Source organism: Nematolebias whitei, chromosome 19 (genome assembly GCF_014905685.2).
Source record: "Nematolebias whitei isolate Nwh7 chromosome 19, NemWhi1, whole genome shotgun sequence".
Classification (NCBI taxonomy): Eukaryota; Metazoa; Chordata; class Actinopteri; order Cyprinodontiformes; family Rivulidae; genus Nematolebias; species Nematolebias whitei.
Window position 1 is genome coordinate 36,682,932 of NC_056516.1, and position 19,933 is coordinate 36,702,864.

A 19,933-nucleotide genomic window follows, 5' to 3' on the forward strand; every position below is an offset into this window, starting at 1 on the left:
CTGTTCATCACTGTTCAGCACTGTTCATCACTGTTCATCACTGTTCATCACTGTTCATCACTGTTCATCACTGTTCAGCACTGTTCAGCACTGTTCATCACTGTTCAGCACTGTTCATCACTGTTCATCACTGTTCAGCACTGTTCATCACTGTTCATCACTGTTCAGCACTGTTCGGATTTGGTTTTCCAGTTTTAAATCTTCGGAGCAAATTAAACAAACAAACATAAAATCTGGGTCATGTTGCCGGGACTGGAACACGAATATCATCCATCCATCATCCTTTACTCACTTCTTGTTGCTTGTGCTAGTGCCCAGCAGTCATGGAGGCAGGGGGGACACCCTGGACGGGTCTCCAGTCCATCACAGGGACACGTGACAATCGTTCTCTCTCTCTCACCAGGGACAATTTAGAGTTACCAATCAGACTAACATGCATGTTTTTAGTCTGTGGGAGAAAACCGGAGTACCCGGAGAAAAACCCACGCATGCACGGAGAGAACATGCAAACTCCACCAAGGACGGATCCCGACTGGGATTCGATCCGGAAACTTTCTCACTGAGAGGCAGCAGCTCTAACTGATCCACCGTGCTGCCACTGGCACAGGAGTACTTGTACCTAAAAATACTAGATGATGTTCAAGGTGACTTTATTGTCATTCATATCACATGTGGCACATGAGGTGGAACGAAATTGTGTACTCAAGGTCCCAGTTACACCCAAAAAGAGCAATAATATAATCTATTAAAAAAAAGAAAGTGGATATACAGATTAATATTATTGGGACAATTAAAGGTTACAAAGTAAGTTTATATATTTGATATAGTTGTACAAATTAAAGTTTGTTTCGTTGTTTTCACCGTGTGCCTCTTCTTTGTGTGTTACGGTGGCAGTTTCTGCTGGTGCGTCTCTTTTAGACACATTATGGTAAAGTTCCGCCGCAGTCACTGGTGTTTACTGGTTTCTGCCGCAGCAGCAGCAGCCTCGCTCTGGTTTTACCTCATTATCCAGGAGCAGAGTCGGTGTTTCCTCCTCAGACTGACAGGTATGCTGCCTCAATATTCACTAATAAGAAAATTATATTCCTTTATTATTATTATTCTACTTTACTGGAATAAATATTCATGTCCTGCTGCGTCTAAAGTAAACTCAGTGCCGCAGCTGCGTTCCTGAAATTAAACATTGCTTTCTTACTGGTGCCACACCAGTAAAGACCCCCTGCTTTCTGTTCTTGGGTTTTGTTGCTCCAACAGTCCGAACGCACGAGCTGCGTCTTCCTGCGGAGGATCTGGTCCTGAGCCTGATCGGACCCTGCAGGTTCTGGGTTCACATCTGCGAGTTGAATCTACTGAGTCTGGGTTCATGCCGGATTTCGAGCATTTCAGATTTTCCTACTCTAGAATGAATCCTGTCCTGGGGGAGAGCAGCTTCCTGGCTCCGCAGCACCACCTGACGGGACAGATGGACTCGTCCATCCCGGATCCAGGGTACTTGTGGGATAACGGCTGGTCCGGCTCTGATGGGTTTTCCGGGCTGGACCTGGGCGCTCTGCCTCCGGCTCCGGCCTACCTGCACCTGAGCAGCCCCCTGCACCGGGGCCCCCCCGCGGCCACGGCGCTGCGCAACGACCTGGGCTCCAACATCAGCGTGCTCAAGACCCTGAACCTGCGCTTCCGCTGCTTTCTGGCCAAAGTGCACGAGCTGGAGCGCAGGAACAAGGTGCTGGAGAAGCAGCTGCAGCTGGCTGTGGACAGCAGCAGCGGGGAGGGGGGGCTTCTCAAGCCCCTGACCAAAAACACGGGGGTCCAGACTGGATTTATTGGACCTATTCCAACCAGACCGAACTTCATCCCGCTCCAGAACTCCAACAACCCGGCCTACCTGCCCGGAGGCCTCCTCTCCCCCACCCTGAACCCCCCTCCCCTCCTCCTGGGCCACAACCTGAACACGGATTCGAACTCCAACCTCACCGGGTTCGGCTCCATCAGTCCGAGTCAGAGTCCGAGCGAGCCGACCAGAACCAGCAGCGTGGAGAAGCAGGCTCCTGGCACAGCCAACCTGCCCCCCCCGCCGCGCTTCATCCCCGGAACCATCTGGTCCTTCAACCACAACCGCCGCTTCGGCACCGGCTCGTGCGCCACGGGGCCCGGGGTCTCCTGGACTCCGCCAGACGGAGTGGGGGTCCAGATCGACACCATCACCCCGGAGATCAGGGCCCTGTACAACGTCCTGGCCAAGGTCAAGAGAGAGAGGGACGAGTACAAGAGGAGGTGAGGAGGAGCAAATCTGAACTTTGTTTCTGGCTTGGAGAGAAATATATAAATGATCTTTGAACAAAGTCCAATCTAAACCTTCTAGTTATTTTATCACTTTAATATTGTTCTTTTAAACGAGTTATAACTTTAAATTCAGGTTTTGCTCAAAGTTGAGCAAATTGACGCCTTCGTTTAAAGTTTATTTGGAAGTTTGTAATAATATAAAATAATCATGAAATGAAATGTTATTTTTGCATCTTGTTTTGTTTAGTTCTTAAAGAGTTCATCACAAAGTGGTTTTGGAGCGTTCGGCTGAGCAGAACCTCCTGGACCATGATGCTTTATTGTAAAACATCTGAATACATCACGTGCTGTACGTCCCTCAGATGTGATATTAAACTAATCTATTTTTAGAACAGGTTTATGTTGTTATAAAAAATAGGAACATTGAATCTGGAGTGAGTTAAAGGCCTGAAGCTCCAGCAGCTGTTGACCTGCAGGACTAGAGGTCGCACTGATCAGACTCTGGTGCACAGCGTGGTCGGTTGATGGGATGATGAACGTTGTTCCCTGTGGAGTTATTATCCATCCATCCATGCATCTATCCATCCATGCATCCATAGTTCTGTTAGAAGTCCAGACATCTCTTTCCACTGCCGCCTCTTTCAGCTCTGCTTGGAGGACTTCAAGGAGTTCCCAGATCAGCCATTCCAGCAGGTCCTGGGTTTTTCCCGGCGTCTCTTCCCAATTGGCATTTAGGTGACATCCTTACCGGATGATCGCACCTCAACTGGCTCCTCTCGACGTGGAGGAGCAGCGGTTCTACTCCACGTCTCTCCTGGTGAACTGAACTTCTCGCCCTATAAGGGAGAGCGACCGCCTGTATCTCTCGTTCTTTCGGTCACCACCCAGACTTCCTGTTCTTATATAAGAATGTAGAGAGTGTCTCCTTGCAGCTCAGCTCCCTCTTCCACAATGGACCGGAACAGAGTCTGTAATATTGTAAAAGCTGCACTGGTCCATCAGTGAATCTCGCTCCCCATTCTTAAGCATCTCCACTTGAGACAGCACTTTATCCCAGAGAACATGGTCCACCCTTTTCTCACTGAGGACCATGGATTCAGATTTGGAGAAGCTGTTCCTCGTCCCAGCCACTTCACATTTGGCTACAAACTTCTCCAGTGACAGCTGAAGATCACAGCACGATGATGCCAACAGGACCACATCATCTGCAAACAGCAGAAACAAAATCCTGTTCAGCCCCAGAGCCTTGCCTCCACAGAGATTTTTAATTATCAGTCTCAGCTCCATGAACAGACCCACCCTCAACTCCACCCAGCTCAGCTTCCTCCATGGGAGACATGCTGGTGAGGTTGAGAAGGTCCAAAAATATTTTGTCCACCGCTTCTCACAGAGTTCATCTCAGAAGCTTAATGTTGTTCTTCAGGTCAGAACAACCAGAGACAGTCTGGAGAAGTTTTTCCACAATAAATGCATCAATATTAAATAACCGTTAGTGACATCATCAGACCTCTGCTGTGATAAAAGCACCGACTTGATTTGTGACCCCGCCTGCTGATGCAAGATGTTCTCACAGATCAAACCTTCAGCCACATCAGTTACAGCTGCACGGTGTTCAGCTGAACAGCTGTACCTTTCCTGACCCAGTTAGTGTTTTCTTTAAGGGCGCCTGTTTCAGCGCCGAAGGCAAACGGCCATGATGCTTTTACCTTCTTCAGTCTGTTAGCAAAATATTTCATGGACAACTTCACCTATTTTACCGAAACTCGCAGGAAGTGATCACTGGACATGTGACGTCAACGCAGCAGTTGATAAAACTTTCCAAGTAAAATTAAAACCTAGCTGGACAATTTGAAAGTTTTAAAAATGGCTTTATTTCTAAATTATATCCGTAATGTGCTGCCTTACGGTTCTACAACTGTTCTCATCAACTGGTGACCCCTTGGTCTTATCCGCACCAGTTCATTGCATCTGGTCCATGAAAATTTAAACTTGACTAATAACTTGACTAACTTGAAACTAATTTAAACTTAGGTAATTATCAATTCAGTTCAGTTTATAAAACGTCAAATCCGAACACAAGTTGTTTCAGAGCGCTGTAAAAAAACAACAACAGCAGAACCAGGCTCAGTGCCATCAGGCCATCTTGGGTTTGAGGGAACAGGAAGGAGAAACGAACAGAACAACAGCAGGTGGACGTTCTATAGGAGGAAAGACAAAGGATAAAAATAATTACAAACACAAACAGGTAGATTAAAGACAGCAGCAGAGAGAGGAAATGTGGTCAATTTGTCTTCCAATAGCCTATAGCAGCATAACAAGCCAACCCTAACTATAGGATTTATTAAAAATGAACAAAAACTTAAGCCAAGTCTTAAAACTGGACAATGTGTCAGCCTCACAGACAGAAACTGGAACTTGGTTCCACAAGAGAGGATCCTGATGACTGAAAGATCTTCCTCCAGTTCTACTTTTGGAAACTGTAGGAACCCTACGTAAACCTGCAGTCTGAGAGCAAAATCCAGTATCCATTATTATCCATTATACCATTTTTGAATGCTCTAATTACTGACATGAAGATTTAATGTTTGCCTCAAATCTTATCAGAGATTTAATGATGATAATCTTTTGTTTCTGTCATCACCTGTAAAAAATAAATGTCAGATTAATAACTATAGAATCCAATGAAAAAATCAGTTTTCTTCTTCTTTCAGCTTTTCCCTCTTCAGGGGTCTCCACGGCGAGTCATCCTCCATCTCACTCTGTCCTCACTCCATCTACCTCCATGTCCTCATAGCTGCATCCATATATAGGCCTGTCACGATAATCAATAAATCAATTAATCGCATGATAAATGAAACTTATCAACCTCTTTTCATTTATCGGCTTTATCGTTTCTTCGTGTCTCTTTCTGAAAACAATGGATGACAAAAGGCTCAACTCGGGCTCTTCACTGACCCCTCCCTTTTCTTTAAAATCTGTTTTAACCGTCTAAAATCACATTTTTGGATCATTAAAAGCAGCTAAGCTAAGAAGCTAAGCTACGAGCTAAGCTAACAGGCCGACCTCCAGAAAAAACCTCCGTCTTGTCGAAGCTCCAAAATTCACGGTTGAAACCCGTGCCTTTGTGTAAAAAGTTGTTTTTCTCTGCAAAAAGTAGCTGAGAACTTGTTTACTGTTTTTTTTTTTATTCAAAGCTTTGTGTGACAAATGCTACGCTAAAGAGCTCAAACCACTCCATGCGTCCGCCATTTTGAGAACTGAAAAACAGGAAGGAGAGACAGCCCATGTCACGTCAAGGGGCCTCCCTCCCATTTTTCTTAGAGACACGCTGCTCGCTCCTTCACTATTCATCCTTCGGTTTAAACAGTCTTATACTGCCATTTAGTGGTCAAAAAAAGGTACTACATGCAAAAATTAACCAATATTTATTCTTAAATTTGACAATAATTACTAATTATTGTCAAATTTCAAACTATTATCGTTTATCGCGATAATTTCTGAGACAATCGCCAAGCAAAATTTGTTATCGTGACAGGCCTATCCATATATCTCCTCTTTGTCTTTGTCTTGGCAGCTGCATTTCTAACATCCTTCTACCAATATACCCACTGTCTCTCCTCTGGATATGTCCAAACCACTGTCCATCCTCTGGACATGTCCAAACCATCTCAGTGTGTCCTCTCTAACTTTACCTCCCAGTTGTTCAACGTGTGCTGTACCTCTGATGATCTCATTCCTAATCTTCTCCATCCTTGTCTCTCCTAAGAAGAACCTCAACATCTTCATTTCTGCCTCTTCCAGTTCTTCCTCCTGTCTTTTTGTCCGTGTGTCTGTCTCCAGACCAGACAACACGGCTGGTCTCCTAAAATACAAATGCTACTAAAATCTACATTAGCCAATAAATCCCAGCTCCAGTAACTGGTATTTTTACAGTAGGTGAGTTTAAATGTGGTCTCTGAAAGGATCAGATGTCTGGAAAATATACGAGATTTAAGAGATCGTTGTGTCTCTTAAGTCTTATTGATTTTTGTTGTTTATGCTTCCTCCATCTTTTCCTTTTAAAATCCCTCCTCCTCCTCCTCCTCCTCCTCCTCCTCCTCCTCCTCCTCCTCCCTGCTGAGTTTTGTTTTGCTACCTGCATTGCAGCAGCGGCCTGTGACACCCAGCAGTGATGTAACCCAGGCTGCCGTCTCCCTCCGTCAAACCTCAGAACGTTTCTTCATCTTCAGCTTGATGAGCTCCTCTCTCCCTGGAGCTGCTCCTCCAACCTCTTCCTGCTGCTGCTATCTTTTGTTTGTCCTGCCCCTCCTTCATCTCGTCTGCCTGAACACTCGGCTTCTATCGGTCAAATTTAAAACAGGAAAGCTTATTGTTTTCTAAGATGCTGGTTTGTCTCTGCTGATGATAGAGGCAGGAAGTGTGGGGGTGTTGGTTTCTGTAATCGATGTCCTCTGAGTGTGCGAGGACTCGTGCTCCAGAGAGAAACAAACATTGATCTGATTTCTGTTAGATGTGTATTCTCGTCCCGTCCTTTCTGTGTGTTTGACCTGCAGCAGTGTTTGCTGACAGGGCTGCTGCTTTCACGTGATTCTCGTAGAAATGTTGTGTGTTTATATGCGATGGTTGGAGGCCCTGACCTGTGAAAACTGATAAATCCAGAGTGAACGCCGAGTGCAGAAGGAATTTACTTTTAAAAAAATATATATATTATTGTTCTTACTGAATTGTTAAAGTTAAAACAAGCAGAAAAGAAGCTAAAATTAGCAAAAGAAGGAGAAAATGTATAATTAGCAAAGTGGTAGCTTTAAGCTAACATTGAGAAGAGAGTAGATAAAATCTAAAAGGAGCAAATGAAGATGACCATAAAGCAGCAAGATGAAGAGCTGACGCAGATTTTTACGACGGAGATTTAGGGCCACGCTAAGAATAAAAATATTACTAGAATAAAGTCGCAATATTACGAGAATAAAGTTATCATTTTATGTTTTGGGTCGGTTCGCACCTGCCTCCAATGAGAGTCACCGTGTTTATGAAGTGCTCCGCGATCACTTTTGGGTCACAGTTTGTGAAATATGCCTCCATGCACATTATGTCACGACTAAATCTGTCAATGCAGCCATTACTTGCAGCGCCATACGGCTTCAGTTTATCATAAGAACCCGTATGCCACAGCGCGTTGGGCCCCCTGCTGTTGTACTCACGACAACATTCATCATTTTACCACAGCTGTAAGACCGATTGTTCGTGTCGGAGTTCTGATAATATTACAAGTTTATTCTGGTAATATTATGACTTTATTCTCATATTGTTTCTACTTTATTCTCGTAATGCTATTTTATTATTGTAATAATACGACTTTATTGTCATACGAGTTCATTCTCGTAATATGATGATTTTATTCTCATTCTTAATGTCATTTTTATTTTTATTTTTCCTTAGCATGGCCCAAAGCTTCGTCATAGATTTTAGAAAACATTGGGCGGGGCTAAATGAAGAGATCTTGATATATTTCTGTTGGAATATTTTCAAATAATGTTAAATAATTCAAAAAGTATAGAAGTTAAAGTAACTGCATGTGATCAGGCCGAACAATTAGATGTACGACTAAATAAAATAAAAGCGTAGTTTGCAGAAGTAGTTTGATCGCACAAACATACACAGACAAATATTCAGTTCAGTTTATTTCTATAGCACCTAGTCACAACAGAAGTCGTCTCAGGGCACTGAGCAGAAACATTCATGTGCTTTATAAAAAAAAAATTAGTAAAAGTTATTTATCTAAGGAAGCAGCAGATGGTGTTGAATCTTCACTTCGTCACAGTCTCTCATTCTGAGCGAGCACAAAGGAGACAGTGGGAAGGAAAAACTCCCTTTTAACATGAAGAAACCTCCAGCAGAACTCGGCTCAGGATGAGTGGTCATCTGCTTCGACCGGCTGAGTTTGAGAGAATAGGAAGGAGGAACAGATACACAATGGCAGGTCCAGATGTACCTTCTATAGGAGGAAAGACCAAAAAAAAACCACGTTAATATAGAAATAATTACAAAAACAAACAGAGTAGAGCAATTAAAGACTGAAGCAGAGTGAGGAAATGTAGTCAGTTTGTTCTCCAACAGTCTAAGCCTAAAGCAGCATAACTTAAAGATAGCTCAGGAAACCCAAGCCAACCCTAACTATAGGATTTATCAAAAAGGAAAGTCTTAAAACTGGACAATGTGTCAGCCTCACGGACAGAAACTGGAAGTTGGTTCCACAAGAGAGGAGCCTGACAACTGAAAGATCCTCCTTCCATTCTGGTTTTGAAAACTCTAGGAACCACAAGTAAACCTGCAGTCTGAGAGCAAAGTGCTCTGTTGGGAAAATATGGAACAATAAGATCTGTAATATAAGATGGAGCTAGGTTGTTGAGGGCTTTGTAGGTTAGAAGTAAGATCTTAAACTCTGACAGGGAGCCAGTGGAGAGAAGCTAAAACTGGAGAGATACGATCTCTCCCACTAACTCCAGTTAAGACTCTGGCAGCAGCAGTTTAGATTAACTGAAGACTTTTTTTTAAGTATTTGGACACCCAGATAGTCCAGTCTAGACGTGACAAATGCATTTTTCTGTGTATATCAAATATGAATAGTTTTCATGAAATGGACAAAATTTACATTAATTTTTCACCGTTCAGCCTAAAAACAAAATTTAAACCAAAACGAACGTTTCATTTACATGATAGCTGCTGTTACTTTTATTTGACATGTGCTGCAATATCTCCTAAATTATCTATTTTATCTAAAAAGCCATTAAAGGAGTAAATTGTAGCAGTGATCAGAGAAGGTGAACACTGAAAAATGATGGGAAATTTATTTTAAACTTGCTACAACGTGCACAGATGTAACGCCACTCTGTTTTATATAAAGATAAAATTTTAAAGAAAATTGTAATTTCTAAGAACCAGAAGCTTCCAGGTGAGAGATGATCGCTCATCTGCTCCTTAAAACTCCTGCAAATGTTGATGTTTTTTACATGTTTTCCCTCTGCCGTGTTCAGTAAAGTCTCGTTCAAGTTGCAAAGCCACGACGTTAGGAGGTGAGTTTCTGCAGCGCTCAGCTCCTCGTAGGACAATTCTCATCCCCTGTAATGATAAAGTTACTGAAGTCAGCGTTTCACGCAGCTTTTACGTCATCCAGCAGCTCTGACGTCATGAGTCATGGTCAGATTTGATCAGCAGCTTCTCTGCAGAGCCGCGTGGTCAGACTTTTAAACAGATCCCTGCAGGACCTCAGGTCTCTGGGGCTCCTTCTGTCTGAGGACGCCGTCCTCACCGGCTGACACTAAACCACATACAGATCCAGTTTACGTGGAGTCAGAGTGTTCGGAGGTTTTGGTTTTAAAGGGTAAAGGACAAGCTGCTGGTGATTTGTCTCCGCGGTCCTGCTCACGTATCTCCTCCTGACTAATGTCCCACTTAAGGAGAGCGGCACGTCCTGAGTGCACCGAGCGCCAACAGATTCTCATCGGTTCCTGTAACAGCTGCGCACGAGCCGCTCACTTCTGCTTGTTTAGACCATTTCTTTACGTCGACTAACGTTGCTGTTAACAAAACTCTGCTTTGACAGAGTCAGATGAGCATAAAAGAGATTTATTTCAAGCTGAATCAACTTTATTTATAAAGCACATTTAAAACAGCAGCTGTAAGAGCTTAACAATAAAACTCAGTGGGAGTAAAAAAAATATAAATATAATGAAAGTACAGAAAATTAATTACAAGCCTCAAAAGAAAAACCTTAAAACTCTAAATAAAGTCACGCTGTGTAAAAAGTCAGAGAAACAGATGTGTTTCTAGCATAGATTTATAAACAGGAAGTGAAGGGGCCTGCCTGATGTTGGGGGCAGATTGCTCCAGAGTTTGGGGTCCACAACTGAAAAAGCCCGATCTCCTCTGAGCTTCAATTTTGTTTTTGGAACAGCCAAAAGCAGCTGATCAGATGAACTCAGGGCCCGAGAGGGACAATCGTTGCAGTAGGTCAGAGAAAAATGAGGGTGCAAGGTCATTTAGGCACTTCAAGGTCAGCAGGAGAATTTTAAAATCTATACTGTGGGAGCCAGTGAAGGGAGGACAAAACTGGTGAAATATGATCAAACCTATGAGTTCCTGTTAAGAGATGAGCTGCAGCAGTTTGGACGAGCTGGAGACGTGACAGACCCCAACAAAGAGTGTTCCAGTGGTCCAGTCTGGCAGTGATGAAGGCATGGACTAGTTTTTCAAGGTCAGATCTGGTCAACACTGACTTAAGCTTAGCTGTCCGCCTTGAATGGAAGAAGCTTTAAATGTATAATAAATAAAGCATAATGTCAAAACTTTTTATTTTACATATTCAACATCATTCAATATTCATATGTACCGCATGTGGTGCGAATGACTATAAAGAATCTCTGAATTCAAGGGAGTGGGTAGAAGTATAAACTTATCAAAATTCCCTCTCCTTAACCACTTACATACTCTTACATTTATTACATGTATAATCCATACATGTAACAACTGAACCCGTATTTAATAGTTAACCCATCAATATAGTATCTATTTAATTTTACTACAGTAGATGAACAATTATTATTTATTTAACATCACCAAAAAAAACTAGCATCAATAACAAAAGCATCAACAATAGTTGAATAATAATATTATATATTATATCCAGCAATAATCGTGTGTTTATATGATCATTTGAACAGTTTTATGTTTTGACATTGTCTAAGTTGAATATTCAAATTATTCCACAGTTTGACTCAACTTACTGATACACACAAGTTTTTTTTTTCTAGTAGTTCTGAATTTGCACATTTTAAACTCTGATTCCCCCCTTAACTTATAAATTTGCTCCTTAGTCGTGCTTTGAATGTTTTCCACTAATTGTCTATTTTGGCTTTGTAAAGAATTAGAGCTGTCTGTAGTTTAACTATGTCAATGAACTTTAATAATTTAGATTTTACAAATAGAGATGAATGGAGCAAGAACTGTTAGGTTTTAGGCAGATAAATCTGACCATCATCGGCATAACAATGAAATGAAAAACGTTTCCTCAGGATAGATCCCAAAGGGAGCAGATAGAGTGAAAACAATAGGGCTCCGAGAATAGAGCCCTGTGGGACCCCGCAGGAAATAGGCACTGAAGCAGATATACTATTTCATCAGATTTTCTGCTAAAGTTTGAATTGTAAAGTAATGCACATCAGTCATGAGAGGCATGTTTCACAGCCGAGGTCGGACAGAGAAAAACAGTTTTTATCAATCACGTAAACGACTCTACTTTATTTTGGAGACGTATTAATTTCTTCTGCAGGTCGATACAACTTATGACAAAATTCAGAGTAAGTCTGAAGGCCAAAAAATTTAAAGGCTTCGTTAAATGTATTTCATTTACCGGGAAAACTCCCGACGTAGAAGTGCTGCTTATGTTTTTAATCAGTGAAAGATGGTTTGTGTTTCCAGATGGGAGGAGGAGTACGACGCCAGGATGGACCTGCAGGAGAAGGTGGAAGAACTCGAGGAGGTTTGTGACGGTTGATCGAAATAGTTTCTAACTATTTAAATTATCTGAACAGAAAATAAAAAGTTGTTTTTTTATATTACATAATTCATAGTTTGGATTTTCTGTCAGTAAATGCATCAATAGTTAATTTCCCCTGTAAACAATGTCAGTTATAAATATAACTACTGGTTCAGACATGTTGGTCCTTTTCTGGTGTTGCAGGACCTGCAGGAGAGCGAGGTGTGCCAGGAGGAGCTGGCTCTCAGGGTCAAGCAGCTCAAGGCAGAACTGGTTCTCTTCAAGGGACTCGTCAGCAACGTAAGCTTTGTTTGTTTTATTTATTCATTTTAAGATATTTAGTTTAAATGTGTTTCTAATGGATGTTGGTGTCACGTCCTATTTTGTTCCCCTCAGAACCTGTCAGATCTGGACAGTAAGATCCAGGAGAAGGCCATGAAAGTGGACATGGACATCTGCCGACGCATCGACATCACCGCCCGCCTCTGTGACGTCGCCCAGCAGAGGAACTGCGATGACGTAACCCCCATCTTCCAGGTACGCCCGCAGCTTCAACCAGTGAACGTCCTCCTCAGATCCATCACCTGAGCCATGAAACACGCGTGTTCCCCCCGCCAGGTGCCCACCCCCCCCTCCACTTTCAGCCGCCGCAGCAGGGTGCAGAGCGGCCAGTCGCTGAGGGGCGTGGACGGAGACGATCTGAGCGTGTCGGAGAGCGAGGGCGCCAAAGACGAGGAGTCGGGCGGCACGTCGGCCAATCAGATCAACGAGCAGATGCAGAGGATGCTGAATCACCTGTAGGTGTTCGTCCCCCGAGAGGGAATTTTATAAGTTTAAACCTGCCTGACGTGTGTGTGTGTGTGTGTGTGTGTGTGTGTGTGTGTGTGTGTGTCTGTGTGTCTGTGTGTGTGTGTGTGTGTGTGTGCAGGAGGGAGTGTGAGTTCGAGGATGACTGTGACAGCTTGGCCTGGGAGGAAACTGAAGAAACTCTTCTACTGTGGGAGGATTTTCCAGGATGCACCCTGGGAGTCGAAACACAAGGAGATGTATTTATTATTTATTTTATTTATCTTATTTATTATATTATAGGATAATAAATAAAATGAGATCCATCCATCCATCCATTATCTTTACCCGTTTATTCCAGTTTGGGTCACGGGGGTCGCTGGTGCCCATGTCCAGCAATCACTGTGCGAGGGGCGGGGTACACCCTGGACGGGTCTCCAGTCCATCACAGGGACACATAGAGACAAACGAGACAAACAACCATTCACTCTCTCACTCACACCTAGGGACAATTTAGAGTTACCAATCAGCCTAACATGCATGTTTTTGGTCTGTGGGAGGAAACCGGAGTACCCGGAGAAAACCCACGCATGCACGGAGAGAACATGCAAACTCCACCCAGAAAGGCCCCCGGACCGGGGTTTGAACCAAGGACCTGCTCGCTGAGAGGCAGCAGCTTTACCAGTTGCGCCACCGTGCTGCCCATAAAATGAGATGTATTTATTATTTTATTTTATTTATCTTATTTATTTTATTATAGGATAATAAATAAAATAAGGAGATGTATTTATTATTTATTTTATTTATCTTATTAATTTCATTATAGGTTAATAAATAAATAAAAGAAAATGTATTTATTATTTTATTTTATTTATCTTATTTAGTATAGGATAATAAATAAAACGAGATGTATTTATTATTTTATTTTATTTATCTTATTTATTTTATTATAGGATAATAAATAAAACAAAGAAATGTATTTATTATTTATTTTATTTATTTTATTTATCATCTTATTTATTTCATTATAGGATAATAAATAAAATGAGATGTATTTAATATTTTATTTATCTTATTTATTTTATTATAGGATAATACATAAAATAAGGAGATGTTTTTATTATTTTATTTTATTTATATTATTTATGTTATTTATTTTATTTATCTTAATAAATTACTGAGCCCCGGTGGGGACATGGGGGGTGTTTTTTCTTTTGCGTTCCCCCACAAACGTTTTGGCGTTCTATGAAATGTTACGTCACAGACAACAAACGTTCCTCCCTCACAGAAACTGATCCAGATGACATGATTTAACCGTTTTTGTGCTCACAGACAACAGCATCACTGGACCAGACACCTGTATTTGAGGTTCATGGAGTTTTGTTTTAAGATCAGCCTTAAATCAAAGGATATCCAGCACGTGCGCTGCAGTGGTAAAATTAGTTTTGCGTTATTGAGCATGCATCAGGATCGTTTTGCGTTGGATATTTCACGTTCATGCTCCGTGGATTCAGCGGTGGCTTCCTCGTTCGAGCCGACGCAGACGGTCCGAGGAGCGATGGTTCTCTTAGGGACCGTCAACAAATTACCGCGCTAATGATTTTGGTCTGAACACTGTTATACTGGTTTAGATATATTTCCAGAGTATTTGTCAAAGCAGCACCTGCATCATAAGTTTTCTCAGTATATTTCTGCATGGTAATAAATCGTGAATTTTATCACCATTGAAAATCCAAAAGAACAAGTTGGCACTTGTGTTTCATAAGTGCTGTAACTTTCTTTTAAAGCACCAAAGTTCATTCAAGGATTCAGAGATTCAAGGTTCTTTATTTGACATTCGCAACACATGTGGTGCATGAGGTGGAACGAACTTGTGTCCAATAACGAGCTGCAGCAGGTTCAAACGTCACGTGTGTTCCGTCTAATGATGTCACGACGCTCCTGCTTCCCGTTGACCGATAATCCATTTAACAGAATAATCCATCAGAGAAACGGAGCGACCTGCTGAGGTAAAGAGAGAAAGGAGCGGCAGAGCTGAGACGCCTCATTCTGGACGACTGAAGCATTTTTTTTATACTGACTGACGCAAAAAGTTCCTTTTTATAAAGTTTAGATGAGTTTTTCTAAAGCAGGCGTCTGCAACTTTTCTGCTCACTAAATAAAATGTGTCTGAGCCACAAAACCTGCTTATCAACTGGTGGCCCATGGGCCACCTAGAGGTCGTTGGAGGAGAGTTTTCTGGCCACTTGGGGTGACTTTATAAAACTAAAAATATATAACGACTTGTTACATTTATTGATATTTTTATATTTTAGGGTAAAAGGAAAAACTAAAAGTAGGAAAAAATTGTTAATCCCAAGTCTCTGTAGGGTTATGTGCATCTTTTTTTTTCTGACTTATAATTAAGAATACCACTTTGAAGTAATAAAACGTAAATTTAAAGTATGCAGAAAAAAATGGCATTTTGCTGAACGATATTGATTTTTTTTTTTTTTCAATTCAGTTTATTTATATAGCGTTTATTATAAGATCCTTCTCACATTCTGCTTTTGGAAACTCTAGGAACCACAAGTAAACCTGCAGTCTGAGAGCAAAGCGCTCTGTTAGGAAAATATGGAAATATAAGATCTGTAATATAAGATGGAGCTAGGTTGTTGAGAGCTTTGTAGGTTAGAAGTAACATTTTTAATTAAATTCTGAATTTGACAGGGAGCCAATGGAGAGAAGCTCAAACTGGAGAGATATGATCTCTCCCAGTAACTCCAGTTAAGACTGAGAGAAACATCCCACTAGAATATCTTTCACCAGTTTACAGAAAATTGACTAAAAATGGTTAAAATTCACATTTTCTGTTGTGGATATAAAAAATAAAAAGTAGTATCACGTTAGTTTTGGTCAAAGCTTCAGACTAAAGGGCCACATGTGGCCCGAGAGCCACAGGTTGCAGACCCCTGATCTAAAGTAACTACTGTTAAAATATTATTACAGTAAAATAGGAATATTTAATAAGTTTCTTATTTCCGTCATCTAATTAATAATAAAACTTTGAACGGTCTCAGTGCAGCTCTGCTTAAGATTTTAATTTTTTTTTTCCACAGAAACTCAAATTATTGGTTTTATTTAAGTAACAATGTTGGAGCAAATTATTTTGGTTGCCGTGGCGATTACCGCCTTTTCGAGCGCGGAAACCACCAAAACACAGGCTAGAAAAATGAGTTTCAGACAAACAGCTGCAGTCAGAAGATGAGTTTAATAACTTCAGGCTTTAAAACAGAATTTGTTCCCAGTGAAAGTTTCAGTGTAAAACGTCCATGAGCTTCTCGTCCACTGAGTGTTCTCTTCTCGCTGCAGGAAGAATCCATCGAGAAAGTGATCAAAGACACGGAGTCTCTGTTTAAATCCAGAGAGAAGGAGTACCAGGACACCATCGACCAGATCGAGGTGAGACACCGACGTTGCTGTTGGAACAGATGTTGTGGGTGAAGCTCATCTGTAATAATCCGATCTGTTCCTGATGTTCTGCTCAGCTGGAGCTGGCCACAGCCAAGAGCGACATGAACCGCCACCTGCACGAGTACATGGAGATGTGCTCCATGAAAAGAGGGCTGGACGTCCAGATGGAGACCTGCAGGAGGCTCATCACGCAGAGCGGCAACCGGTAACGCATCCGTCTCACCGAGAACCCAGTGTCTGAGAAGAAAAAACGCTAAAACTTTTGTCTTCTGCGCTCCATTTTAGGAAGTCCTCGTCCCTCGTGACGCTGACGGGGGACGACTCGGAACACGAGGAGAGAGAGAAGACGACGCCGGCTCTTCCCGCCGCCTCTGACAGCAGCAGTGACTCGTGCTGCAGCGTCAACGCCGCCGTCGCTCCCAAGACCTGGAGGAAACCCTGACACACAAACACCTGCTGGGTCCTCCTGACCCTGCACGCTGACGGCACAACAAACACGTCTGACGCTGCGTCAGCGAGAAGCGGCGACTTAGAGTAGACGTGTTTTAAATGCAACATTTTTTATTTTATTGTGTTGCCTCTGGAGGCTCAAGTCTGATGATGTAAGAGCAGCCAACACACCTGAAACACACCTGAAGAAAGCCTCCAGCTTTTATCTAACCCAAACTTTGTCTTCTCATTTTAACTCCTATTTATTCACATTTAATGTTGCTGAAAGAAAATTTAAAGAGATTTGTAAAGAGTTAAAAACAACCTTCCGCTCTGTCTATAAACTGCTGCCCTCTTGTGGTTGCTTGCTGTAACTACAGGTGAATGAAACTATGATGCACTTTAAATTTTTGTTTCTTTATTCCTGTCAGGAGCAAGAAAATATTTATTTTTACACACTTTTATTGTTTAATGCAGGAGATTTATTTATTTTTTGCACAATTAAAAAGCAACAGAAAGGCAATAATGCACAAAGAATGTCGTTTGCACACGTTACTCTTCAGCTGTTTCTTTTTAGATTTTAGTTCAGTTTTTGAATAATCAATTTCCATATATTTTTGAACAGATACTTTTATGGAACTAGAGTAATATAAGTAGCTTTTAAAACTCAGTTTGCCTTAAACTAATATCATGCATATTTTTCCAGATTTCCACTTTTCCACAGATTAATAATCCCAATGGATTTCTTTCCTGGTAAAATAAAGGTTTAAATTTAAAAATATATAAACTTTAAGACGTTTGAATGTGGCTCGTGGAAAGTTGGACTATTGGAACGACGCGTTTGATTTAAAGCCAAACTATTTAAAGTGGTTTTGTAAGATTTATTTTCTCGGTTTTAGCTGAAAGTTGCAGTCAGATATTTATTTTTGTAAGTTTTTGTTTTATAAATTAATTGTTTTTGATGTGCTGTTAATATGAATTTCTGCTTATTCTTGGTGTTCCTTTAGAGCTTAAATATGCTTTGTGTTTTTAAACTTATATGAAAGTCTAAAAAAAAGTTACTTTTACTGTGAATGTGACAGAAGAACATATGAACATGATATAAAAGTTTAATTTGAAATAATGTAACTTTTCTGACAGGGATCAGACTTGCTCAACCAGTTCGACGTGTTTTTCTGTAAAACGACGTTAAATGATTCGTTTCTGAGGATTTCTTTGCTCCGTTTGCTGTAAATGCCAAATATTCATGACGAAGCCGCTAAAGTTCCTGAACGCTTTACGTCTCGTGTAAATGAAGCTTAGATCTTTATCGTTATATTTACAGAAATATAGATGTTTTCTTGAATCACTTGAATATCACTTAAAGGTGCTCGTTGCAAATGAAGGGTGGACAAAAGAAGAAATCTGCACAATATGTTTTTCCATGTTGATTATTTAATGTACTTTAAACGTTGTGAGCATTTTTAGTGGCTGGACGTGTTTAGCTGCAGGAAAAAGCCGAAGTCACTGAAAACGGGTCACATGTTAAGCCGCTCTGCACTTGTCTGGTTGTGCCATATTTGTTTAGCTGCAGCAGCTTCACGTCGGTCATGTGATGTTTACACTGAGCGCAGACCCACGTTTCAGAGAAGCCGCCTGAGTGAACTCTTGGATCGTTTTTGATAAAGATACTTCGTGATGATGCAAACGCCTTCAGAAGCTCGCTGAGTTGAAGCTCCTTTAACTGAACTTTTTTATCGTTAAAGTTTATTTGTTTTGTTCAATTAGGAGAGGTTGAGAAAAGACGAAGAGCTGGAAACGACTCGTGCCGCTTGGAAATGTGACCAGAGTCAGAAAATGAAAGGTGACCCGAGGCCGTTTGAGGGCAGAGATTATATTCTGCTCGTTTGTTGATGGGTTGTTTTTGTGTGAGAATAAAATAAATGACACTGAAACTTCCTGCTGTCGTTTGGCCTCAGATCATGTGATGAAGCTTTTAACACCTTTAGGCTGGTTGTTTGTTAGAAATAAAACTCGGCTCAAGTTTAAACTTTACGTTATTTCACATTTATGTGCAGCTGAGCAACACATGCTGTCCCTTAAAGTCCTTTAAAGAATAATTTCCCTGCAGGAACAAAACAACTTTAACAAACTTTGAGTCTCTTAAGTGTTTAAGTTTGCATTAGCAATTAATTTTAGAGCTTTAAGTTGGAAAATTCAACTAAAATATCACCAAAAAAAAAGGATTCTCAGCAGCTACAGCATCAAAAACCAACATTTCTGCTTCATGCATAAAGTAACGATATACACAAAGTACTGAAATGTGTGTAAATGTACATACTGCAGTATTTGAATGCACATTTTGTAACTTCAGGGTTTCTGACTGTGACTCAGTCAGATTTTCATTGAACGCGTCACAAAACACTTGATGGTTTGTTGATGAGCTCAAAGCTCGTCTCGTTCTGTTTGTGTTGTGAGTAAACGTGTTTGTTGTTGTTGGTTTTAGCTCGCAGCACACAGCTGAGGTAAACAAGCCACAAACCGCTGAGTGTTGATGCGTCGACGCAGCACAGATGTTCAACTTCAGCAGGTTTTACTTTTACTGTCAGCTGCTTTTCCGTTTCCTCCGTTCCATCGCTCTTCACTGAAGCTCATCGTTTTAGTGAAGCATCAGTCACACAAACAGGAAGCTGATAAACAAAACGTTAAATCGCAGATTATGTTGCTGTAAAATGTAAAAATGGATATAATTCAATAAATGTACGGCAAGTACAGAAGAAATGCAGAACTTGACTTTTGGCTCATTTCTTGCTCCAGATGTTAATGATGAGCCTGAGTGCAAGAATTTATTTTCATTATTGTTGTTATGATTGACAGCTGTCACTCTGGATGGATGTGTCAGTCTGTCGACATGAAGTTGTCACTCTCAGCAAGTTTACTGGATTAAATGGACAAGGCCTGATGGGGAGAGTGGCTGCAGCTGCGACGAATGAAACAGAGAACCGGTGATGGGGGGTGGGGCGGGGGGCACAGAGGAACTTAAAACCTAAAAACACAACGAAAATCAATCAACCAATAAACCGATCAATAAACAGAGAAGTGATGGGAGGAGCTGTTGTGGTTTCACCTTTTTAAGGAGGTTTTCTTGGAACACTAGTTGTTTTTCTAACACTTTAATTTACTTTAAAGTTTAAACAATTGGATTATTATAAGATAATGTTTAAAATCATCTCAAACATGAATAAACTTTTACTGTTTTATCACGAAAACACCCGTCATATAACAAAATGTTATTCAGCACCATGAGCATGAATGACCCCGCGACCCAAAAATGAAGAAGCGGGTAAAGATGATGGATGGATGGATGGGTGGATGGATGGATGGATGGATGGATGGATGGATGTTGTGATGGATGGATGAATGGATGGATGGATGGATGGATGGATGGATGGATGGATGGATGGATGGATG

The 19,933-nt window shown here is 41.2% G+C and overlaps 2 protein-coding genes across 2 annotated transcripts in view; both read left to right on the forward strand.

Moving 5' to 3' along the window:
* The window catches only part of eno2 (enolase 2), a gene marked incomplete at its 5' end in the record, with an annotated part of 167,193 nt that overhangs the window by 27,051 nt on the left and 120,209 nt on the right, over nucleotides 1-19,933 (forward strand).
* LOC119425391 (intermediate filament family orphan 1-like) lies at nucleotides 1,364-16,504 on the forward strand. Its single transcript, XM_037692919.1, has 10 exons — nucleotides 1,364-2,271; nucleotides 11,758-11,818; nucleotides 12,020-12,115; nucleotides 12,212-12,352; nucleotides 12,434-12,612; nucleotides 12,744-12,861; nucleotides 14,496-14,498; nucleotides 15,953-16,042; nucleotides 16,129-16,259; nucleotides 16,340-16,504. Exons 1-10 carry the CDS (start codon nucleotides 1,364-1,366, stop codon nucleotides 16,494-16,496), a joined length of 1,884 nt encoding a protein of 627 aa, XP_037548847.1. The 3' UTR covers nucleotides 16,497-16,504.